General features: G+C 35.5%; 1 protein-coding gene across 19 annotated transcripts in view; it reads right to left on the bottom strand.

Annotated features, from left to right (window-relative positions):
- Positions 1-3,791: 3,791 nt before the first annotated feature.
- nfasca (neurofascin homolog (chicken) a) overlaps positions 3,792-26,901 on the bottom strand; it is a 101,365-nt gene continuing 78,255 nt past the window's right edge. For 8 of the 19 annotated variants that reach the window (XM_067431431.1, XM_067431436.1, XM_067431430.1 and 5 more), the window contains 9 exons: positions 26,712-26,741; positions 22,037-22,291; positions 20,013-20,132; positions 16,593-16,739; positions 14,621-14,749; positions 14,033-14,102; positions 12,496-12,507; positions 9,878-9,895; positions 3,792-6,848 (listed from right to left, as the gene is read on the bottom strand). In XM_067431431.1, the coding sequence (XP_067287532.1) occupies positions 6,620-6,848; positions 9,878-9,895; positions 12,496-12,507; positions 14,033-14,102; positions 14,621-14,749; positions 16,593-16,739; positions 20,013-20,132; positions 22,037-22,291; positions 26,712-26,741 (1,010 nt within the window). In that variant the 3' untranslated portion in view covers positions 3,792-6,619. Of the gene's footprint in view, positions 6,849-9,877; positions 9,896-12,495; positions 12,508-12,729; positions 13,924-14,028; positions 14,103-14,620; positions 14,750-16,592; positions 16,740-20,012; positions 20,133-22,036; positions 22,292-26,711; positions 26,742-26,901 lie in introns of those variants that run through there. The other 11 variants (XM_067431433.1, XM_067431448.1, XM_067431447.1 and 8 more) reach the window with 5 other exon arrangements.

Genomic DNA, 26,901 nt, shown 5'->3' with positions numbered 1-26,901 from the left:
TCTACATTGTTTTTAATCTATTGTTAGCCTACCATGAAAATGAAAGACTTTAACTGTGATGCTCACTTTGATAACTTCATATAAGAAAGAAAACTTTAGGTGTTTTGTAGGCCTACTTTATACTGTTTTTGAATTTTGAATATATATATAGTATTTCTTAAATATATATATTACCGAGTGTGTATTGATATATATATATATATATATATATATATACACACAAAATGATTATACACAGTACACACACATATTATGTAAACACAAACTTTTATTTTTGATGCGATTAAAATTAATATACACACACACACACACACACACACACACACACACACACACACACACACACACACACAAAATTATTCAGACACTTGACCACCTGACCATGCTGTGATTTTTCTTTTATTGTGAATGTGACTTTTTACCCCAAAGACAAAATGAACAAATTGAAGCATTGCTTGTTCATTGGTTGACCTAAATTGGTATGATCTAATTGTGTACTTAAATTGAACAGCTGACAGCTGATTGGTTGACTGTTCTCCATTTAATACCTTTCTATCAACATTATCAAGATTAATTTGTTCCTAAACAGTTTAAAAAGCGCTATCTCATGACCAAGTGAGTCATTACCTATGTATTTGAGGTGGCTAATCCTCACTCATAAGAAATCATACCATTTGTCTATACTGCAGTAATGGGTAGCTTTTAGGGGCGGGGTTTGGGGTGTGTCAACAAAATCTTATGAATTGACCAACTCGTCAAATATGTACGATTTAGCAGAAATCGTACGAGTGAGGTCTTGCAAATGTGCCACCTCGCAAACCGTACGAATTGCTGTGAGATTTGGTTGGTTTAACTCGCGAATAAACTGAGAAAATGTTAAAGGTGTCTGAATAAATTTTGGTTTGACTGTGTATACACACACACACACCTTTATATTAGATGTGATTAATCGTGATTAATACATTTTACAACAATAATGTGTGTGTATGTATGTATATGTCTAAAGATGAATGTGGTTTATATGAATCAGTGTGGATGTATAAAAGAGTAGGTGTTAAAAAGTGGAGGAACTATTTAGTAATCAGAGGCAAGGACAGATCAGAAGGTTGAGAAAATGACACAGCTTTACTATAAAGAAAGGCGTCTCGAGCAGATTAAGTTGCAGCATCTCGTCATACACGCATACATGGTGAACAATAATGACTGACCGTTTCTATGGCCAGATTTACAGGAAAAAAAAACACTGTTAACCTGCAAGATGAGCAATTTTTAAAAAGCTGATCCGATGCACAAATGGCTTAAAATATACAATAATAATGATCATAATAAACACATGTATGGGTTTGCTGTATTTAAAAATCAAATGTGTCATGGAAACAGCTGTGGCAATTATTGTCCTCTTTGTTTTATGGATTCTAGATTATGCATGTTACCAGTTAATAAGTACACAAATGATCTGACATTGACTGGGAGAAAGACAGGATAAGCAATATACCAACAAATGTATAACTGTATATATTTTATAAACGTCGCCAGTCCACTACAACTCATGGACGGGGGGGGGGAACAATCTGCGAAGACGATAAAAGTGGCTGCAGAAGTTCAAGGCAAGGTTGGACAAAATAGGTTCAAGCTGACTTTGAATTGCCTTGATGTGAAACTGTCTACAGCCTGCAAACACACCGTGTTATCTGTGCGTGTAAGTCACTACTTGCTGGAACAACAGCTGGTAGACTAGGCCTAGCCTACTGTGCAGAAAACAACAGCGAAAGACAAACGAGGAGAGTATTGCTTTGAGGTATACTGGAGAGAAAGCAGAACCAATGAATTTCATTAACAGGTATTTCTTTGCAGCGAAGGCATCGTATAGGACATCACATCAATATCAGGAAGTTACGACCTGATATTCAGCCCTGGGCCGTGTCACAGGTGAAAGGCATTATGGGAGCCTGTGGTGCAGTAATACATGTACAAGAAATGACAAACCATTTTCTCTTGCATAACACAATTCAAATGTTGTTTACAAAAAGGTATCATCCTCAGTGCAGAATGCTACAATGGTACAACTCTACAGCATTTGCTATTTACATCGTCATTAACGGTGTCAGCCAGGCAAAATTGGGAGTGACAATCTATGTCACCTAAATACAATTCAAATGAGAAGACACAAAATCCAAGTCTCATTCGAATACCCAAGATTCAAATCTGTGCATGGAGTCTTCCATTTTGGGATGCACCAAAAAGCATTTTTTATTATTTTTATGATTTACTTACTGTAACACAGTAATCCTGCTCAAAAGAAAGAAAAAAAAAGAGAAAAGAAAAGATATTTACAAGATGATCAAGGCCTTATTTGAGAAAAATAAATACACAATATTTCCATTTTATATTATGAAGAAATTACATTAAATAAATTCTAATATATTAACACAATAGCAATAGTGAAATGACATTAATACTAAAAAGAGCAGCACAATTAACAAATAAGACATACTCCCTTTAATGATGACATCACATTTCATTACTTTACATTGCCACAAACATTATCCATGATATCTGAAGTATGATTTCATCCTACTTTACACAGAGAAGCTTTCACAATGGCCTAAGATCACAGCTTAGACTCCAAATAGCTGTTGTGCAGTCAGCAATAAATTATTCATATATTAGTCCCTATTATTTTTTATAAATAAAATCAAGATAAATATGTAAAGGGGTCCAGAAGTTTGAGATCACTACAGTGAAAATGCATTAGCGTTATTTTCATATTATTAGCAGAACGTTTTAAGTTTTAGAATATTTTAAATGGATAGTTCACTGCTAAACACAAAAGAATATACTTTGAAGAATATGGTGAACCAAACAGTTAATGGTCCCTGTTGACCTCTATTATAGCCTATGGGGAAAATACTATGGAAGTCAATGGGATCCCATCAACTGTTTGGGTACTGACAATCCTCAAAATATCTTCTTTTGTGTTCATCATATAAGAAATGTATACAGGTTTGGAACAACTTAAAGGGTGAATTTATGGCAGAATTTTTATTTTGCTTTACAGCTGCATGAACACAACAAGTTTATGTAAAAGCTGATGATCATGTTCTCCAGCACAATTTGAGATTATCCAAAGAGACAAGATGCTCTTTGAATCCAGAAGTGGATCTTCCATCAGTTAAGCCCCTTTCACACAGCGATTCCGGCAAATACACAGATAATGCGACCCGGCATTTGTTCCCGGGCTGCTAGATTTGGTCCATTCACACTGCCAGCGAAATACCGTAATATGTGCGCTTTCACACACAACCCGTAACGGTCCCGGGTCGAGTTGACACGTGACATCCTGATGTGACGTATAATGGCGAGCGATCTCAGCCTCAGCGCGGATACTAAGGAGCTCTGTGGTCTCGACTTGTGTCAAGTTTGTGCACATTTCTGCTTGTTTAATTTTAGTTTCTTTTGTATACGAACACTCTGCGTTTAAAACACTGACTAGCTTTTCTGGCACTGCAGGGTTGTATTATTAAAAATACAAGCTCTAGGAGTCGCATAACTACGTACACGTTGCGGCATTAGTTTCGGCTTTTGTTCACACAGCGCTCGTCCCGGGTCGAATACCGCAATGTTACTAGGTACCCGACCCGGGTTCAATTCGGTAATCAATGCCGGGACGTGGTTGCTTTCACACAGAAGGCGACCCGGCAATGTTCCGGGAATATTGCGGGTCCGACGTGCAGTGTGAAAGGGGCTTTAGAGTTACAGGAGACTCACTTAACATTTCAATATAATTGTTATCAATATCAATGAAATCTTGAAAAATGAAAGCTGCGGTCTTTTTTTCTTCCCAATAAACCCTAAAGCTTAAAATAATTCATTGGTTTGAGTAGAGTACACTTAAACTAATAAGTTCATTCAAATCGACTTTTATGAGTATTTAGCATTTTCGTTTTCTTTTGAGTTCACAAAACCAACTAATTTAAGTAATCTGAATTGAACTTGTTTCTTTGAATTTAGACTGACTTCAATTTAACTGAAACTGAGATTTCTATTTCCCAGCTTGCTTTGCCATGACATCGAAATGGAGAGGAAATGCTCAAATTAAGTGTAATATAAATGTTTTTGTGCAAAATGAATGGTGTTAAATGTAAATAGTGCTTCACTCTTTCCCACCAAACACTGAATTTTCAATTATTTGTGAGAAAACATTTCCCTGCCAAACACAGAATTGTTCACTGTATTACGCTAGGGGGTGCTATAATGCATTTTCTGAATGAGTACAGACTCTCCAGATCAAAATACAGACAAAAAAGACGCAAAAAAAACAACAACTAAAAAACAAGTGGTCGTATGTAAGCAGATGCCTATGTAAAATAACGTGATCATCAACATTAATGTTACTAAATTAAATGTCGACCCAGAACGAGAGTATAGGACTGTGCAAGCATTAGGGGTGTTGATGGACTCAATCTACTCCATCTGTGTTTGATTATAGCCCCTAATCCCATCTGGATAGTCTTTGTGATAGCTTTTTGTTCAATATTTTTTTTTTTTTTATAAAACTTAAAATAAAATAAATGCATTAAGCTAGAATATTTTTTTAAGTCTGTTCTTTCTTTTGATATATTGCATGATCAGATATTCATACAACAAAATATTCTATTGGCTATTACATTTTTGTGAAAATGATCAAAAAACCCTGGCGGTGACTGACAACTTAAGAATACAACACTGGTGGGGAAAGAGTTCATGTTTAATATTTTGTTGTGCTAATTTAGAAGTGTGTCTGTTATGTTCGGTTGTTTGGGGGTTACAATCTTGGTGATGAGTGGAGCATGAGCTTAGTTTGAGAACAGATTTATGTTAAATATTCTATATTGATGTACACATTCAGCTATTTTTATGCAATGTTAGTGCTATCAAAGCATTGTGTCACCAATTAGCAAGTTAGCATTTACTGAATTAGCTAGTAAAAGCTAGCTAAAAGTATTTAAGTTGAGATTACATACCTACGTTAAATTTATGAATTATCTCCTTAAATGTTTAAAGTTATGAGTAAGTAAAATGTACGAGTACAAAATAAAAATCTGCCAGTTCTGCTTACTTAATTTTTCGAGTTTTGCCAACATATTCAGGTTTACAGTGTATCGTCACTTATATCCAACTAGCTTCTCGAATGAAAGAAAAAATGTAGAGCGGGACTTGATTTTGTGAATGATTACAAAAAGGCACATGAATTAAAAAAAATGTGCACAGATAAATCATTTATAATAAACATAGCAATAATACAAAAAGAATTGCTTATTGCTCATTTCCATGTGATTTCCAATGTGTCCTCAGACTTTTGAACCCTACTGTAAGTACATAGTATAGTGCAGAAGATAAATGAATGGTAGTTGTGTGAGAGCACAGGTAGAGAACAAACTAACCAACGTGAGTGGCACTAGAATTACAGTGGCGTGTCTTCAGGGCAGTGTCTCAGCCGCGAACGAACACTGGATCAACCCCCAAAAATATGTACACTTCTCTTTACTGTACTCATTGGCTATGTCTATGTTGAGTTATTTATGTCTAGAAATCCTCAAATGACAACCCACTGATGTATTGATGCACCCCAAATTTTTTTAGACTCCTTGAATAAACTTATTTTAGACACCAAACTCATCACCAAGCTTATTTAAAAAAAGAATGAAAAATAAATGTGATCAATTTCATCATCATTATTCTCTTTTGAGGACTATATAAAGCAAGTCTTATAAAAAGAAAACGGATATATCATTGTGTATTTAACTCTTCGTATTACAACCTCTCCATTGTCCTTTGCGCTAAAATACTACCATGCTTCAAAATAATGTTTTTTTCTTCATTTACATGTGATGCCATCCATCTAACCTCTGCCTATAAATATTGGTGGCATTTTATAGTTGCAGCCAGTGAAAATATATTAACAGAGCAAGAGCAAATGAACGCATGATCAGTCCGATGGCATATATTAGAATATACCCAGGACTATGTTTTTTTTCTTTGCAAAAATCAACATAAAAAGGAAACATGAGATTTTAACGTCCGATATTAACCCAAAAGCACGATAATGATAATACATAGTGCATAGTTTTATAAAGCACAGCAAACCGTGCCAGCACTGTATACAGATTTCATGTTTTTGGACGCATCTATCTGCGGTGAAAAAAAGATCATTCACTGCAGAAATATCAATATGATAAACGTACTTGCCGACGTTCTGCAGTTGAGTCGACAGACACACAGTTGATATGTCACAGGTCTGGTGCTTGTGTCTCCGTTTCTTTGATGCTAGCTACAGTAGGAGGAGGAAGGGGCAGAATAAAGATTTCCAAAATAAAAAAGAAGAGCATAAGCCACATGAAAAGCTTGAAAGTCTGCCCCGTCGCCCTAAAGGCACACTAAAGTCTGTGTGGGGCATGGGGACACCTCAAACAAAGGTTTCCGAACACCGGCTGGCTCCCCATCCCTATTTCAGAAGGATCATGCACTCCAGTGCGTTGTATGTGAATACTCTTTAATTCTCTTTGTATATATATATATATTTTTATGCGTGTAGTGGCACCCTCCGACCTGTTGGGGGCACCGTGCCACTTTCGGAGTGCTATGCCAGAGAGTAGATGGCATTAACGGGTGACGTGGCTTCTGAGCTTTCGTTTCCTTCAGTCTCCTCTTTGTCCTTTTTAACTGTGTACTGGCCAATGAAGGAGCCGTCCTCATTGAACTGGCCATCTCCTCCTTCACCATAGTCCACGAGACTGTCGTCGCTCTCTTTTACGTTCCCGTCCAGGGATGTTTGGCTGCCCTGCAATGGCTTGTTGTCTTCGTCGCTGCTGTAGGTAGAAAAAAAAAAGAGTTAAAACATAATAATGGGTGAAGGTTCGGCTGGTTTATAGGCCGGTTAGCCCCTGCGGGTACTACACCATTCGGCTGCAAAAGCATGTTTCTCTATAGACAACCATTTAAAAGTAGGCTTGTATTATGAATAAATAAAAACAAGCATCTCACAAATCCTTTCACTGTATTAGAATAAAAAAAATTCTATTACAATTTTAATACAATATTTTTGTTTTACTGTCCCGTTTGATCAATTTAATGTGTCCTTGACTCCTTGATGAATAAAAGTACATTTTTTACTGACCCCAAACGTTTATCAGTACTGTATTTCTCTCTTCTCAACACTCTAAAAAAATGCTGGGTTGTTTCAACCTATATTTTGATCAAATATGGAAAATCCTAGCCGGTGGGTAAATTTTTTTAAAATAAAAAACCCAACGGTTGGGTTTGTCCATATTTTACCAAAATTTGGGTTGAAACAACAGAATTCTTTTGAGTGCATATACACTATATTGCCAAAAGTATTGGGACAATCCTCCAAATCATTGAATTCAGCGCATACTGAAGTGTACAATGCGCAGAACTTTCTGCAGAGTCAATAGCTACAGACCCCAAACTTCATGTGGCCTTCAGATTAGCTCAAGAACGGTGTGTAGAGAGCTTCATGGAATGGGTGTCCAATGCCGTGCAGCTGCATTCAAGCATTACATCACCAAGTGCAATGAAAAGCATCTGATGCAGTGGTGTAAAGCACGCCACCACTGGACACTAGAGCAGAGGAGATGTGTTCTCTGGAGTGACGAATCACGCTTCTCTGTCTGGTAATCCGATGGATGAGTCTGGGTTTGGCAGTTGCCAGGAGAACGGTACTTGCCTGACTGCATTGTGGCAAGTGTAAAGTTTGGTGGAGGGGGATTATGGTATGGAGTTGTTTTTCAGGGGTTGGGCTTGGCCCCTTAGTTCCAGTAAAAATAACTCTTAATGATTCAGCATACCAAGATCTCAAAAATGTGCTTCAAGAAGAATGGTTAAAAATTCCCATAAACACACTCCTGAACTTTGTGGAAAGCCTTCCCATAAGAGTTGAAGCTGTTACCAGCTCCATATTAAACCTTGCGGATTAAGAATGGGATGTCTTTAAAATTCATGTTCATGTAAGGCAGGCATCCCAAAACTTTTGGCTATATTGTGTATATTATATATTTACATAAAATTCGTCCCATCATTGGCATTTACTGTGCAGTTGATTGACTCAAAAATGACAGCAGAACTGAGCAAAATAAAAATCATTGCTGTAAACACTGTAAATAATTGGGGGCTGTGAACAAGAAGTCATTGAAATTCCCTCAAGGTATTTGATGCTTTTGGCCATCTGAATAAAGAAGAAATGCAGCAAAGAATATTAAAACATTAAAATCCTATTTCCCAAATATGTGGCAACTAAATCTGACTCATTCACTTGTATGTTTGACAGCATAGCTTTTTCTTCAATGTAAAAACAGTGCTCACTTTTGAGAAACATCAAGGAGAGAAGAAAACTCTTAAGGTGAAAGAACAACAAATGTATTGCTTAAAAGCTAAAGCAAATGTATTGCTGAACTCTTAGCTCTCTGTATGATGTCATGGCTATAAATGATTTATTGCACTACATTATCACAGGTAGATCTTTTATCCCCTGCCCTGTGAGTGCCAAACACATGCAACTCTAATATATTAAAACAGACCTCTGCTAGGGGGTAATAGTGTCATGCATTAGGAGCTGGGACCTACATCAACCCAGAAGCACGAGGAAAACAGAAAACAACAAAGAAACACCTATCAGATCTTAAGAACCGTTATCTTAGCACTGAGGTCCAGCTTTCATTTCATGTAATATCCATGGACCTTGATGTAAACTGTTTTACAGATGGGCTGTTAAATCGAAATATTGTAAATAAACCGCTTTGTCCCCACACAAAACATGGTTTACAACCAGGCTCCATGATATTATTCATTTCCATGGGTCATAAAAATGCTTTTACCAACAGCATATATCCTCTCTATAAAAAAGAAACATTGATGTTTCATTTAAAAAAACAGTAATAAAATGAAATTATCAGATTACCAGATAACACAGTGTACATGCAGCATGACAACTGGAAAATAATCATTTAGTTATTTATCTTTAGATTTTAATAAGGCATTCAGGAAAACCTGCTACTCCAAGAGTGGGCAAAGAACCTTTTACATTGTACATCACTTTTGACAAAATATGTGAAAACTGTAATGACATTAGTACTGTCAAATCGATTAATCGTGACTAATCACATCTAATATAAAAGGTTATTATAATACATGTGTGTGTACTATGTATAATTATTATGTTTGTGTGTGTGAAAGAGAGAGATAAAGAGAGAGAGAGAGAGAGAGAGAGAGAGAGAGAGAGAGAGAGAGAGAGAGAGAGAGAGAGAGAGAGAGACTTTTATTTTGTATGTGATTAATCGATTTGACAGCAGTAGACATTATACAAAATTTGTCATGAATCAGGGCTTTTTTAATATTCCTGATTTTGAGTATGGATGGATGATTAAACAAATAAATAGGACTGCTAGTCAGTTAATTACATGACATGCAGATTAATCAAATTAATAACATTATTATACGCAAATATAAACTATATTTTGGCAGTAAATGCACATTTTCTGTTTTAGCTTCCATTTTAATTGCACTAAATTAACACATTAAGTTAACAGCCTTATAAATAACGTCAATAAATTCACTATTAGTGTTGGAACATTGCTATATTGCTAGGAAATCAAAATTGAAATCATGAATTATGAATCATGTTAGAATGACAGGAAAATCATGGAAGAATATGAGTAACTGTAGTAAAAAAAATGTTTGCGTCTAATGCTTTCAATCATTTATCAACACTAAAGGAGAAGGACGTGTTAATCGATTAAAATAAAAACACAAGGCAAAAAAATGCTTTAGTTCATGACCAAAGTCCAAAGGCAATGTGAAATTAGTGCAGCTCTTTCCATACCTTTCCCTTTCAAGAGACCTTCATTGGACCAACAGGATGGAAAACACCCAAGAATAAAAAATGATTAAGGGAGAAAAAGTGAGAAAAAATAATGAATAAAACAAAACATTTGTGTCATCAAAGAGGCACAAAAATAAGAGGAAAAGGAAACTGATGCAGTGAACATCATAATTATAAACAGCCCTCAGCAAATAATCTGTTGTTAGCTTTTTGTTTATTTCCTAGATGTGGCATCCCATTGAATGCAGATTACTGACAAAACCCAAAGGCTCTGATCTCCAGCAGACTCATCTCAGATTGGAGGAAATGCATTATAAATTCTGAAAGCCAAAGGGTCTCGTAGACTCAATGAACTGAAAAACCATACATTCTGCTTGCCTTGCATGCAAATTTACATTCAACCAAGTTTCCCCTGAACGAAGCAGAATCATTATCATGTTTCATGCATGTTTTGTGCATCTGACCACGGTCGCCCTGTCACTGAATGTTGTGTATTGTGCTTTCCATTTAACAGCATTTCAAGGGTGTTAAACAGTGGAGGAAGAACCTTGGTTCCCTTCTGACAAATGAATTTAACCGTGACATCATAGTACTGGCTTTTAAAATATTAACTGTACAATAAAAACCAATGAATCGTAATAACATTTTTTTTTTATAATAAAGAGACAAAATTATTTTAAGAGGGAATAAAATTCTTCCGTACTTGACCTTTTATTTTAGGCCCGATTTTAGTACATATTCCAATTCACTCTCGGAGATGAACTGCTTTTTATGAACCATTTAAATAAGTTGTAAGTGGTGCAAGGTGACGTTTACAGGATTATACCGTGTCCTAACCAGGTGAAAAAGGACAAGGCAAAAATGCTGCAAGATATGGAAGCTAGTTTCCAGTGCAGAAAAAAAGAAGTAATTGTAATAACTTTTTATTTCACGATTATGACTTTTTTTCCGTGCAATTGCGAGTTTATATTTCAGAATTCCGACATTCTTTCTCAAAATGACAAGTTTGTGAAGCAAGACTTTATAAACTCAAGTTTATCTGGCAATCCTGACTTTTGTCTCAGAATTGCAGTGGCGTCAGTTCACCAAAAGCCAAGCTATGGCAAACTTTGATGTCATCCAGTCTTACTCCCTTAAAGAGATATCCCTTAGAGGTATAGTCCCTATACTTTACACATTTTCCAGCACTTGAAAGATCAAAAGTCTGAAGTTTCAGTATATGTAGGAAAACTATCACTTGATCAAAAAAAAAAAAATGTAATTAAAAAACATTTTAAAATCTAAATCTTAAATTACCACTATAGCCAACTGAATAAAGACCAGAATCACTATAATAACAACAAAAAAAATTGTACTGAAGTATGCAAGAAAAAGTCAAAAAGTCTCATGAAAACAAAAACTTTTCTTCAAATTGTGAATTAAATTAGACAAGTAAAGTAAAGAGCGCATCGTAAAAAAATATTTAGAAAAAAAAGTTACCTGGTTGCCTTAAAATTCATAGAAATTCAAAATTTGAGTCAATACAATTAACTTTTTTTGAGATTTGACAACCTTTATTAGAATATTATTAAAAGATTTTGTAAGCATATTGGGTAATTGTGTGTTTTATTTCTGATGACGCAGTGAAACATGCCAAATAGTGCTATTTTCATTAATTTATCACATTTTTTATGTGGTTCAGATACAATACTATTTTGAGTATCTATTTATTAAAAAAATTTCCTTCATTGTATCAACTCAAATTTTTAATTTCAATAAACTCAAAATTTTAAGGCAACCAGGTCAATTACTTTTTTAAGTTAAACCAGCAATATTTTTTACAATGCTGAAGCTGTCAATTCAGTGAGTTAAAACTCTCGTTTAAATCAATCAATCTGTCAAAACTGCACGATGAATCTTTTATTTACATTGTGCTTTCGCTTTGCTTAATATAAATGAGAGGATTTGTGCATGTGCAGAACTTAGTAAACTTGCTCTAAATATAAACCCATTCAGCGCTTTGTGAGCCGAGTTAGTTGCGAGTTTATATATAACAAGTCGGATTGTATAACTCACAGTTGCAAGTTTATATCTCAAAATCCTGAGAAATAAAGTCAGGATTGCGAGATATAAACTTGAGTTAATAAATATTAAAGTCTAGTTTTATAAACTCGTAATACTGAGAATATTAGAATATTATATCTTGCAATTCAGACTTTTTTCTTAGAGTTTTGAGATACTCTCAGTTGTGAGTTATGAAGTCAGAATTGTGGGATAAAAAGTCTCAATTGCGGAAACAAGCTTCCATAGCAAGATGCCACACAATCACAGCCAATTCATACATATTTTATATTGAATATACACATTTAAAAACATCCTGCCACTTGCCACACTTAGTTGAAAAACTAAGCTGCTAGCAGCAGGATTTTAGCACTAGTTGCATCGTGTTTGGATAGGACACGGTGTGTTGACTTTCATAAAATTGCTGGATTACGTCCAAAATTGAGGGACCAAGGAGTTTAACACCTTTGAAGAGCTCATACACTGATCAGACAGCAGCTTTAGTCCCTGTTCTGCCATCCACATGTAGGCTAACCAATGACATGCTCAGGCTGAGATGATGTGCTGAAACCAAATACCTGTTCTCGTTCCTTAACAACCCAGCCGCCAATTTGAAAGAGGAGGGGGAAGAAAAGGGTTCGTCATTCACACGTTAGATGGAGAGAGAAGTTAGTACTAGAGCCGCTGCGTAAGGCTTAGCATTACTAAGCTAATCAAGTTACTGAAGATCGCTGGTCTCTGATCTCCTTAAAAAGAATTAGCTTTGAGAAAAGACAAACCATTTAATATACGTAACTAGCTGTTAATCATAAAACTGCTGAGACACATGAGTGGTTTTATTAAAAATGATATAGTCCAAACTGGAGCATGTTTTTCGATTAGTGGTTTAGAGGATTACACTGAATCAAACTAACCCATGGTACACTTCTACAGATATGTCTGTATCCAGCTTTGGTGCAGTGTTGGAGCAGCTATGTTTAGCCTGCTGAGCTAATCAAGCTTCATTTTTTGAAAAGGAGCAAACAAAAGTTAAAAAATCACTAACCAAAACAGCTAATTACAATGTTAAAGCTATTTCTATTGTTATCCAAATGAAAAATGTTAAGTTTGAAGTGTTGATGGAGTACTTTCCCAACACTGCACAAGTAGCATGACAAGAATTAGCTTATCGAGCTGGAGATATTGGTTCAGACATATAATGTGTTGCCTGGAGCCCTCTCTGACACTTCCATTTACTCTCTGTACACAGATTGTAATATTCACACCAACTTGAAATATGCAGGCTTATACAATAAAACCTTCAAAACAAAGAGAAAAATGTTTGTTTGTGAAGGTTCACACTGTCTTAAATGCCAACTGATCCAAACAAAAGCAACAAAGCGGCCATGTTGTTTTTGTTAACTAAATCTAAAACGATTGAACGAAAGTTTTCAATAATTCAAATAAAGCTGAAATAATATATACATATTAGATTTGAAAAAACTTCCCAAAAATATAACCCAATTCAAAATATTCTGTGATAGTAGGTTTATATAAATAATACTAAAGTAACAAACTAGAGTAGCGCTGGATGTTGGAGTTTGTTGGGGCAGTGTGAACTCCTCTTCAGAGTCCCACATTGATTTCTTCCTGCCATTATGGGACTGCAGGGTATTGTATTATGAGATGTGTCTGGTTTAGAGAGTAGAGGTAGAACTGTACAGGAAGGACTCATTTACAGTATGTTGGTGAGGATGGTGATAAGAAGCACACTGGAGAGTTTTTAACTCCATGGCAACCACAGTTTCCTGAGAATCTGGTGCATTGGTTTCCAGCTGCTGGTCAGTGAACTGAGACACATTACGCACTAGCAAGCTTAATTTCTGTTTAAGTAAAGCAAAAGCCTCATAAACAAATGATTGGGGGTGTTTTTTATGATTTGTTTGGTTTAAATAGTTAGTTGTTATATTTGTTTAAAAATGAGAAAGGTATGTTCCCCTCTGCAGAGTGAAATCTATGTTCAGGACCTGTAACAGGTAAAACAAAGCGATTCATCAACAGGTTCAACATTATAAATAGCAGAACCTGAATAGACGTTTATTTTTATGGTAAAAGTGATAGAACGTGAAAACTTACTGATAGTCAAATGATCCATCTTGGTCTTTATGGTCAACAGGATCTAAGGGAAGGTCTTTCTTCTCTCTCACTGATTAAAAAAAAACACAAAAACAGTAGTACATAAAAACTAACAGTAGAAAGATCATTTAAATAGTATAATTACAGTTAATTATTATTAATGTTAACCGAAATGCACTGAGTATACAAACAAACAACAACATAAATATCTGTTTCTATTATGATTTTTTGATCATCATTCAAAATAAAAATATGTACAAATAAGTACACAGTTGGCACTTCCCTTACACCTAACCCTACCCATAAACTTACCCATATCACCACAACTATCCCTAACTCTACTCGTATCCCACCTCAATATCAGCAAAGGTGCTTTGCAATACAATATGAACACAGTAAGTACATTGTACTTATTTTTTTATGTAAGTACATAGTAATTAAGGCCACCTAATATAAAGTGGGGCCAATATTTTTTTAAAATGTTTGTAATAAATAAATACCAACCAATCAACCAACCCTACATGTTTAATATATTACAATGGTTTATGGAAAGTGATCACATGTGTTGTGACATTTGCTGGATTTTACCTGGGTATTTTCCTCCACGACTCCTCTTGATGAAACAGACAATGAGCAGAATGAGAACCAATAAAGCGACGGCACACATCAGCCCAATGAACCAGCCCTGAGTAGCGATGTCTTCCTGCTCCTTGTAGGCTGTTAACAAGCAAACACACAGAGGAGGGGAGGAGAAAAAGAGATGCAGAATAAAATGTTTAAGTTTCGTAACATTACACCCATAAGCAAGAATGGCAAAAAAAAAAAAATCAACTCTCACAGATCATTTTAAACATTAGGAACTTTGTTCTCTCCCTGTATGACTTATTGAGTCAGGAGAACCGATAAACACAGTAACACCAAATAGAGATCGTAATAAATCTCACTGACTTTCAGCAACATGGTAGGAGTCAGTTGACAGCCATCCTTTATCAAAAACACATTAGCGGTGAGTGGATCTGGATTTGAATTACCTATCCTGATAATAACATCAGAGCAAAGGCACAGGGCGCTCTCTCCATAAAAAGTTATCTGATGAAAACGGAAACCCAGAGAGCCAGCATCATCGACTACTCTCCTTTATTTATATATATATATATATATATATATATATATTTATATATATATATATATATATATATATATATATATATATATATATATATATATTTAGAGAGTGATTTTAGAGTGTGGACTAGGTGTTTTTCTAACCCGATCTCTTTGATTCATACAAACAACCAAATCTCATTATGAAGGACTGCCCCTAAACCTACCCGTCACCGGGGTTTAAACAAGATCGTACGGAAAAGTATGAATGAGATTGTTAAAATGTGTACAAACTAGCCACCAATTCAACAAAACTTTAAATAGTTACAAATTGCAGTGAGATTGTGTTCATTTTCCCAGTATTTTATTGAAAGGTTTTTGGATATTAAAAAGATTGGGGTTAGTAAGATTTCCAAGGCTGCACTTATTTGATGAAAATACAGTAAAAACTGTTTTATTGTGAAGCATTATTACAATTAAAAATATCTCTTTTCTATTTTAATGTTTTAAATCATTTTATAATTTATAAAATGACATGACAAAGCTGAATATTCAGCAATCATAAAGATTCTTTAATGAATATAAAGTTCAAAAGAGCAGCGTTTATTTAAAATATTAATATTTGGTAACATTATAAATATCTTTACTGTCACTTTTGATCAATTTTATTCCTCTCTGTGGAATAAAATTATTAATTTCTAACAATTATTAATTTCTTTCTCTCTAAAAAAATAATTCTGACCCCAAACATTTGAACTATAGCATACACTTCATTGCATCTTATGTGCTTCTTAAACACTATAGAATAATATAATATAATATAATATAATATAATATAATATAATATAATATAATATAATATAATATAATATAATATAATATAATATAATATAATATAATATAAAAGGCTATTTTATAAAAATAGTGGCCTTTTTTTGTGGGGAAAATCACAGAGGGAGCAGTGAGAGGAACAAACAATAAAGCTGATGGATTATTATGAGCTCAATCTTCTATATCCGAAAAACACAGAGCAAACATCCCACCTAAAATGACATTTGCACGGCTCAAGGATCCTTATCATCATGATGATCAATATCTTATTGAGCGAGCTCTTAGAGAAAATGCTGTGAGATTTCAGCTTGCTTACACCACCTGAGGCATATCCTGCTGAAAAAATATGTTTGCTAGTGCAAGCTTTGAAAAATGATCTGCAAAGATAAACCCAAAATAACTTACCAAGCATTAACGATGTTGAGAACATTTACACGTTATTAACTTTATTGCTTACGCCGTTTGTTCCTCGGGAACTGAACCCAACCCTTCTCGTGCTCTACAAGTTACCAGTTTCATTAACCCATTGGTAATTGACAAAATACTGTTAGTTGTAGTTTTATCTACTTCAGAATGTAACATGTCGAAGGCTTTCTTCCTCCCTTGTGTCTTGGCTACCCCTCACCTCTGCCTGTCTCGAACGTGACATAGTCGCTGCTGATGGAGTGGTGCTCATGGGAGTACACCCGCAACCGATACTTGGCCCCGGCCACCAGCCCAGCCAGCTTAACAGACTGGTTGCTTACTTGTATGCTTTTCATCGACCCATTACCTTCAAGGAGAGACACAAGAGAGGTGTCCATCAAACCGAGCCCATCAAGCTGAACCAAACTGACAAACTAAGCACAAGCCTCTTCCACAAGATAGCAGGTCGTGTTTGTTAACTGAGGAAATGTGCTGCGTCCCTTCCACTCCTAAGAGAGAATGTATAGAAATAATATTTCAAGCAAAAAACTGGCAAAAAATCTTTGCTCAGCACACATGAAAGTCTGGCACTGGTGTATTAGGGGCATCATTTGCTTTAGTGACGCCCGTTAAAAGCTTTGATGTGAAGTTGCCGCTTAACATCTCACACTGGATTTACTATAATGAACTCAGGTCTAGAGTGGAGGGAGGTGCACCCTGTCTCAGTTATCCATATAGACCTCATCTCATCTCTGAGGAAGCTGAGAAGAGGAGAGACAAATCCCAATGGCATTGTCAAGAGGTGGACGTGATGTTCCAATGCGGTTCCACGATGTTCATAAGGAATCATCAGGCACTGTGTAACTCATGTTTTGCCATGAGTTTTATGCAAAACCCTGCATATCCAAAATGTGGCCATATACAACAGTCTTTGAAGCAAGCAGCCATTGGATTATACAATCTGCAGAGCAAAATTCCATTACCGTGTCTGAAAGTGCAGACCTGGAGGGGCAAGAGCTACTAGCTGGAAAGAAAATACAATTCCCATCTATTTATCTAAAACGAGAACTTTTGTTTAGTAGCTTTAGCTTTAATTTCAATGCTTGCAAAGCTGTGTGTATTCCACCAACATTCTGGTTAGGGTTTGTTCTGCATTTGATGTAAAACTGTAGAAACCGTACATACTGATTTTTGACTGGCCAACTTGCACCTATTTAACCATGAAAAGCTGCCAAAAGCAGCAAAACAGCTCTGAAACAGAATTTAGTTTAAGCTAAGCACAAGTATCTGAATTTACACTATGGATACAGTTATAACCATCCTGACTAGCAACAACGTGACAATAATTATTGTTAAGTATGCTATGGCCGATATTAAAATCCTACATGGTTTTGTCTAAATTAAATAAATAAATACATTTGAAAAGTAAAATACTATTTTAGGCATCACAGCGTTATGTCAGTATGAAAAATGTATATTTAAATTGATCACTAAAGAATAAATCGCTAAAGACGATATTCAACAGTTATTAAATTGGTGTTTTTAAAGATAAAGTTAGCATTAGATGATGATAAAAGGTAATCTAAATGTAAAAGTAGAGAATTTAGCATGCACAATTAAATATCCAATTGACCAATACCAATAAATAAGAAAAGTCTAATATCGGCCAATAAGTGATATGGTACTATTCCATCATACACCCTTATTTGTGGCCTTCCAAGGACTAATTTTTCCTTCAACTGTTCCTCTAGGTCTTAAAGGTGCTCAAACCCAAGTTATTTCCTACCTCTGCATCAGGAGCTATGTGTATTTAAATTATATTTATTCCCATATTACATGCACAAAATTGTCTGATAGCTCTTCAGTGTCACAATGTCCTGCTTTGAGATCAACAAAACATCTCATATCCACTGCTAGTTGTCTCATCAGACACCATGCCTCACACTGGCTGCATGCAGCTGCCACAATCTTGACAGGACATGGTGAGATGACGAGAAAGAGAAAGAAAGAAGAGGGATTGTTATATAAGGATATGGTGATTCAAGGGAAGTACTTTTGGAGAAAGGTCCTGATGTAATTTAACCCCATAACAATGCATATTCCATACTTATAGTATTTATAGAGTCCAAAGCTGTGATGCATTTCTTGGATGAAACCCAGATTGCTTCAGCTACATTCACACCTGCTGGGTGGTGTATTGCACCAGCACATACTTTATAACATGTTTCAAGGTTAAACATGTTACTCTGACTCTCCCCTTGAGGAGAAACATTAACCTCAATTTTTCTGAAACCTTTCCACCAAAGATAATAAACAGAGGCCTAAGGCGCATCAATCAGATATGGCAGGCTTGCTGGCATAATCATGGGATGGAGCAATGGTGGCCAATTTGAGCAATAAGCCAAGCAGCTGTGGGCAGCCAGACGACAAGTGCTGCTAGGAAGCCAATGGTCAAGGTAAGGGTGGAAGTGAACAATCACTTCTGATGAGCCAAACAGATAGCTCAAGGACGAAAAAACAAGCAAGCGAGGGAGAGAGAGAGAGAGCAAGAAAATGAGTGAGAGAGAGAGAGAGAGACTTTTGTAGAGGAATATACACTAGTTACGCATGTCTCTTTCCATGCTGTGACCGGCTTAAACATGCACAGACACAACAGAACAGTGACGTAGTATGAAGAAATCATGTTTTTTTTGCTTTACATTCACCTGCATAATGACATTTTTTTTACTGGCTCAAGAGAGTATATGCACTGATTTTTAAAACAAAAAGAAAAGAAAAATAATTATATATATATATAATTTGTATTTGTCTTGGTTTCCAGTAAAAATATCTAAAATAAAATTAAAATAAACACTTTTTTTTAATCCTTAACACAAAATACATTTGCAAAGAAAGCCAAATATAATATAAAAATATTATAAAATTTATATGATATATTTAACGATTAATTGTTCTTACCATATTGACAATTTTCAATACCCTTTTTAAAGAAAAAAATAAATACACCAATTTTTTTTTAATTTTTACTGGTAAAAAAAAAAGAGACAAAACTGCTAAAATATTTCCGCACATGCAGTACTTTTTATAATAAGAGTGGACTGCAGGGTGCTCAAAGTCACCAGTTTACTGACCAAAATTCTCTGTGGCCCAATTAGAGTCAAACAAGCAGGTCTTGGTCATCTCTTTTTAAGTCTCAGGGCGTCTCTCCCCCTCATAGATTTAGTCAAATCTCTCCCTGTTCTTAGCCACCAGTGAGAAATAGAGCTTTCTAAAGGGAACATGCATGACTGCTGATGACACAAAGCAAGAAGCAGTACTGCAGACAGACATGATATTATTCAGTAACATTGTTGGAGGACTGCAACAGTTTGGTGTTAAAACACAATTACTATGGAAAAATAACATTACAGAAATGTACAGCAGGGAGATATCATAAATGCTGAACAATTCAAATAGCATTTACAATACTTCCCTTTCAAATAATCCTGAGCTCCTGTAATGTTTATTGTGATGTTCTGTAAATTTGCAGTGAAATGAGGCCCAATTAAACATTATGAGAGGATGCTTTGGGTCACCAGTAGGCTCTGTAAAATCAAGCGTTCCCTTTATAAGCTCTCGGGAAGGTGCATCTGGCTCTTACTTTCCAGTGTGAACTCTACCACAAACTCGCTGCTGTCAACGGAGAAGTTGTGCTTCCAGCTGACGTTAGGATAGTTATTGTTAGTATCCACGGTCACATTCCAGATCTTTACATTCGGGGCTATGTAGAACAGGTAGGAGAGGAGTACACTTAAATATTTTGATATAGACACTGGTTAGGTTGCATAAACTTAATCTTAAAGACCCCATGAAACCTAAATTCGATTTTTGTATTTTTTTACTTAGCTTTGACGACATCTATGCTATTATAGCTGACAAACAGTTTAGCAGATATATACTCATTTAAAGTGTAGAGACTTTCTGGATCCTCTAGGGAAACGGATCAGCTTTGAGCAGATGTGAGGGAAGATTTTTCAGGCGCAACTTTTTACTGCACCAAGTTGAAGTACTCCCAGAAATGCTATTCCGCCATACATTATAGTTCCATTTTAATCTGCTAAGAAAAGCGCCGTGTTTTATTTTGTGTCACCATACTAGGACATTCAACTATTCGTGTAACTGTAGGTGTTTGGTCGCTTCTAACTTCTAATCTCTGTTTGGTACCATAGTAAATGAACTGGGCTTTGTGGGCTAAGCTAAATGCTATCTGATCGTCAACGTGCATCAGAGCGATTAGGTGCACACACTCAAACGTGAGAGGTATGGATCAACTCGTCTTAGTTAAGGGAATAACATAGTTTATTATGAAAAAGCGGTGGAGTATCCCTTTAATAAAAAGCCCAATGTTCCCTGCATCTGAGTTCTCGCCTCATCCCTTCACCCACATCTGACAGAAGCACATATTTGAATATTCATCTAAACATCGCTTCCAGCAGCGTGGGTGGTGTCAGAAGGTTCAAACACAGTATATCGCATCTCTCAGCCATTTCAAACTTCCTTTTACCACTGAGTATTGAATCAAAAAGTTCTTCGCCATGAGTATACAGGGCCTTTATACCAGTTATCTATATATCAGAAATTATTTCATTAATTACTCACCCTCATGTCGTTGGACACCTGTAAGACCTTCATTCATCTTCAGAACACAAATGAAGATATTTTTGTTGAAAGCTAATGACTGAGAAAGGCTTCAGAAAGGCCTCCATTGACATTCAGTTCATTCCCACTGACCCACTCACAAGACCCATAATAGGCACTAAAAAAAATTGATACAAAGTCCATCTCACTGCAGTGGCTGTACAATAATTTTACAATGCGATGGAAATAGTTATTATGCGCACAAAAATCTAAATAACAACTTTATCCACCAAGTTATTGACGTGATCTCGACGCATGCGCAAGAATATGACGCAGCTCTGCCGTTCAGATACATGACCCGGAAGAGGAGGAGTGCCGCTATCGTGTGAGTTCACGTCTGAGACCTACACGGAAGACAATAAATTGGCGGATAAAGTCATTACGCTTCGTCGAGAAATTATTTTTCGTGCATTATTGTACAGCCACTGTAATGAGATGGACTTTGTATCAATGTTTTTAGTGCCTTTCTGAAGCCTTTCTCATTTGTGTTCCGAAGATGAACGAAGTTGTTACGGGTGTCCAACGACATGAGGGTGAGTAATTAATGAAATTTTTGGGTGAACTAGCCCTTTAAGCGTATTAGCTATTAAAAATATAGTTTAAATTTACTGTAAATTACTGTCACTAAATCACACCGCAAAGAAACTTTCATGGGGTCTTTAAATCAGTTGAATACCTTAGCTAGAAAATGTTATTTGCTTATATGATATGATTTTACTAAATATCTCATAGTTCAGTGAGCAACATCATGCATTTAATTAATTCTAATGCAACTAGACTATTTGTAAAGCAAATGTCAATACTAATTCTGAGTGCTGTATGTCCGTGAGAGCACAGGACGAACATCAATCATGCCCCTGTCCTAAATGGTCTGCTAACTGAGTCAAACATACATAATAAATGTCATCTAAACAAGAGGACACACTAATTTAATCTACTTTGTCTGTACTGTGGGCTTTTCCAATGCACACTGTCATTATCAGATACCCAGCAAATTCCAATCCACTTTTTTAGTAGACATGGGCCGGACAGGAAGAAGTGTGATGGAAGCTGTTGTTGTGGTGGTAGTAGTTGTAGTAGTTGTGCTAGTTGTAGTAGTAGTTGTTGTAGTGGTAGTAGTGGTGGAAGTGGTAGTTGTAGGGTCTGGTGGGGCTGGTTCTGGGGTAAGTATTGTTGGGATTGGGTCAGTGGAGAGGGGAGGGGGAGGAGTTTCGAACATCAAGGCATCTGTAAAGTTAACAGCTGAGAGAAAGAACAGAGAGACGTTATGTGGAAGTTCCAGGGTTCAGCACAAGAGAGACAAAGAGATGCGAGAAAAGACAAACAAGAATGAGTTAATCAAATGGAATTTGCACAATTCCCTTTTTCCAAAAGCAAAACAAGTGAAAGAGAGGCTATGTTCTGAATAGAATACTTGCACACTGCTAACTGCGTATTATATATTGTGTTCTACCTGCTATAAGTATTATCTGCTGTAATTTGAACTCTTTGAAAACAAATGATTTTTTTGCACTGTAGACTTTTGTATGATAAAAGTGTTATATTCACACATACACATACATACGAGTACGTTCAAAAGTTCAGTGAGTAATTTTTTGATAAGTAGCACATTAAAAGTAACAGTAGAGATATTTATAATGCAACAATTTTTTTTTGCATTTATAAATGCTAAATGCTGTTCTTTTGAAGTTTCTATTCATCAAATAATTGTAAAATAATCAATCAGAGTTTTCACAAAAATATTAATTTAAAATTAAGTTTTTAACATAACATAACATAACATAACATAACATAACATAACATAACATAACATAACATAACATAACATAACATAACATAACATAACATAACATAACAACATAACAACATAACATAAATGTTTGTGCGCATTAAATCATCATATTAGAATTATTTTTGAAGGATCATGTGAATGAAGACTGGAGTAATGAAGCTAAAAATTTAGCTTTGCAATCACAGGAATAAAATGTATTACAGTAGAAACATATATATCACAATTGTAATATTTTTACTGAATTTTGGTGAAATAAATGAAGCCTCAGTGAGCGACACCGGAATAATTTTTCAAAAAGTTACCATCCCCAAACGTTTGAACGGTAGCGTATAGTATATGTAAGTATCATTTTTTTTGTTTTAATATTTACTAGATCTAGATAGTCCGTGCATACAGTACAAATATTGTACGTGGTATGTTATTCTGAACATAGCCAATATCACATTTTTTGTCATGGCAGACATCGAAATACCATGTTTACATATAACCAGGCATTATGTTATGCCTCAAAAAATATTTGTAACAATGCTTACGTGGTTGGTTTAGTTTATAGTACATTCTGAAATATTAGCTTGTAGTACATATACTGAAATAGTGCACTACTGAAATTGTAGTACCTATACTGAAATAACTTAGTGATATTTGTGAGCATGAATGTCAGCAAGTCTGCAAGCCGCTGAAGAATACTGCAGAGGTTGCATAAAGGGTATCTAAAAATTGATTATTGAGCACCACCAAGGGGAAATATCAGGTCATTACAGACCACTACACTAAAGCTGTGTAATACTATAGAGACAACTGCAAAAGGCTACAGTATTCTCAGACTTCTTGGCATTTTGAAACTATGAAATATAAAAATCATATCTACTGGGAGTTGACTTAAACAATAAACTTGATAGATGTGTGGAAATCAATTATAAGACAGTCATTACCATGAAAGATAGAGATTCATAATGAAAAAAATAAATATTATTGTACATCTTTGCTTATTGAAGCTTTTACCTTGGAAACAATGATGCTTTGAGTACCACTAACCGACTCCATGACAAAACGATAAAAGCATTTTTAAACTCAATCTGTACTGTGCTAGGAAGGTTAAGCCAAACAGCCTGTCAGAAAGCCCCGGAGCGCTTGGTGACATTAAGATTTGCCAGACCAAGACATGCTCATGGATGTGAATCTTTTGCACAGGGGTGTGGTTTCAGATCAACAGCCAATCAGCCAAAAATTCAGTGCACTCTTACCTGTATGTCTCCATCTGACTGACACAAATAAAAATGCTCCGTAAAAGAGAAATAAAGGGGGCACAAGCAGAAGCGGTGACGGGCATTGCAAAAGCAACGGACTAATGGTGAGCTGATTTAAATTGTCTTCTTTTTATTAATATAACTGCACAACACTCACTTTCTTTTCTGGAAGAGTTACTGGAGACACACTAGAAAACAACCCATAATTGCTTTACTGATTCACTTATTTAATATTCTGCCATTTTCACCATGGAAGGATTCACAGCCAAACATCCTCAATCCATTAATATTGTTCTATAAGCAGCTGCACCTCATCCATTTACTAACATGACTGCATGCAGGCTATTTTTCATTGTAAGCTTGCACAGCATAATTTTTGTAAAGCTTAGTCTTGCATGTTCACAGCATTAACTAGCTAGGAAAATATTGATAGATTTTACATTTTTGGGTATTCATCATAATTTTGCATCATTTGCATCCACTTTGAAAGAGCAATTGGCACAGAGGAAAGTATTAATTTACACAAATAAAACACACTGCTCCCTCTCTGACTATCTTCAACACGTCTACAAGTCTAAAACGCTTTTTTAATAAAGAAAAATCGCTAATAGTTCACTAGGTACAAAGCAATAGGTTATTGTATAATTGCGATCCTCGAATGCAATATTGTATTCAGTATTCATAACAATTTACCCTTTATTTCCACCAGAGAAAGAGCAAATTGATATTTCAGTACTATATACACAAAGTGCATGATCAATGGATCCAATTCCCTTCCCCTAACACAACGACTGTATAAAAATACTACCACTAGAGGTCTCTGTTTCCCAAACTAGAACAACAAAGTGCTTTATTCTGGCTTCTTGGCTAGAAACCAAAATGATGAGAAGAGCATGCTGGGATATGCCAAGCAAGGCATGTGGTAGGAAGTGATGTCAGGGCTAAAGTAGCAAAGTGCCATCAGGGATTAGGGGTCAATCAATAAATCACAAATTACATCAGAGCCACACATGACTTTAAACTTATTTGTGTGGCACTCAAGGCAAAAGAGCATCTTAACAAACATCACAAAGAGATAAAACTTTAATCATCTACACTGAGAGCAGATTCAGTGACTTCACAAAAGTGCAAGAGTGTAGCCCATCCCTGAAAGCACACAGTGACATGGATGAAGGCAGACGGACAATTGGATGGATCGGGACAGGCATTAATAGACAGTGCAGTTGAGCTGTGTTTTTCATCAAGGGAAATATAAGAGTTGAAGGTGAAGTGTGCAATTCCTGCACCCGAGGCACCAAGCAAAATAAAATACAATAAAATAAATCTCTTTTCAAATGAATTTCATACTCTCCTCAGTTTTACCCCAGGAAAATATCCTTATAGCTGCAGTGTGTAACTTTTTTTGCGCTGTAGCGGTTAATAAATAGAACTGCATCTGGCGGAAGAACATTGCAGCCGGAGCTACGTCTCTCTGTTTATATCTATGGTGAGTCACGCAGACTGTACTCCTCCGCAATGGTTCCTACCAGTCTGGCCTGAAATAGTCCCAATATAAACACTTATTATAAGTGTACCATAAATATTCAGGGTAAGACAAAAACAAATAGATTCATGTTGTACAACAAATTTGATGTTGTACATTCTCATTATATAATATTTGTAAATCTCGAATTTTTTAAAGAAAGATACATTTACTTGAGAAGCACAATTATGTAAGACAAAAATTTTTCACAAATTTGAGAGCATAAATGTACAATATATGATATGAAATGTATAATAAATAAATAATTTCATATATTCTCAATTAGAGCTTGTGTATATATATTAATATGGCTATATAATAATAATTATTATTATCTCTCTTGTAATATTGTGATATTGAGTATTTAGGAAAAATAATATAATCATTTTACTTTACATTACCACTCTAAAATTACAATACTAATATGGATGTCTTTCTAAATTTTCAAATGTTAAATTATTGAACTTTTATTCATACATTTGAACAGCGTGCCATGCTTCACTTTGAAACATGCATTTCATATTTATTTAACTCAATTGTATCCTTTGTGGTTTGATAATCGCACTAATCCATATCACAATTTTGGTTTTATTTCAATGAATTGTGCATCACGATTCTCATTCAAATACAATTCAATAAACTTCTGAAAAAAGTTATATCTCATGCAATTTGCTTAAGTAAATCGTGTTGATAAAATTTGATAATAAAATTCTGAAAAACAGGTCAATGATTAAGAATTCTTTTAAAATATAATCTATAGAAAAGCCTTGTAATGCTGTTTCAGGCAAGCCGCTCCAAAAACAAAAAAAAGAAAGAAAAAAGATTGCAATTCCATTTTGTGCTGACTTTTGGTCAACTTACCCACTTCACCTTTAATTTAACAAATGTATAACTTCCTAGTGTTGGTAAAATGTTTAAGAGATTATTTGTGTTTGGCTAGAAATCTCAACTGTGGCTGTGAGTTTAAGTGCTCAGCTGCACTGTCATATTTTTAAAAAGTAGATAGACAGAATTTGAGGGAAAGGCAGACAGAGGCTGAAGCAGAGACAGATTGCAGGGCAAGAGATAGACGGGCAGGCAGGCAGTCCATTCCCCCATTACCTACAACTGCAGAGTCAGTATCTGGGGTGCCTTCAGTCAACACCACAGGAAAGACAGGAGGAGAAGAGGGGAGACAGGTGAGAGCAAGTCAGAGAAGACAAAGAAGAAATCAAGCCGTTAAGAGAGAAACAGGTTGAGTTAAAGACACCACAGAGCATCAGGAAAAAATGAGACGGAAGAGTATTATTAG

The sequence above is a fragment of the Pseudorasbora parva genome, chromosome 22 (genome assembly GCF_024679245.1).
Source record: "Pseudorasbora parva isolate DD20220531a chromosome 22, ASM2467924v1, whole genome shotgun sequence".
Classification (NCBI taxonomy): Eukaryota; Metazoa; Chordata; class Actinopteri; order Cypriniformes; family Gobionidae; genus Pseudorasbora; species Pseudorasbora parva.
Note: the sequence above shows the minus strand (reverse complement) of the source record. Positions and strands in the feature narration are given on the sequence as shown.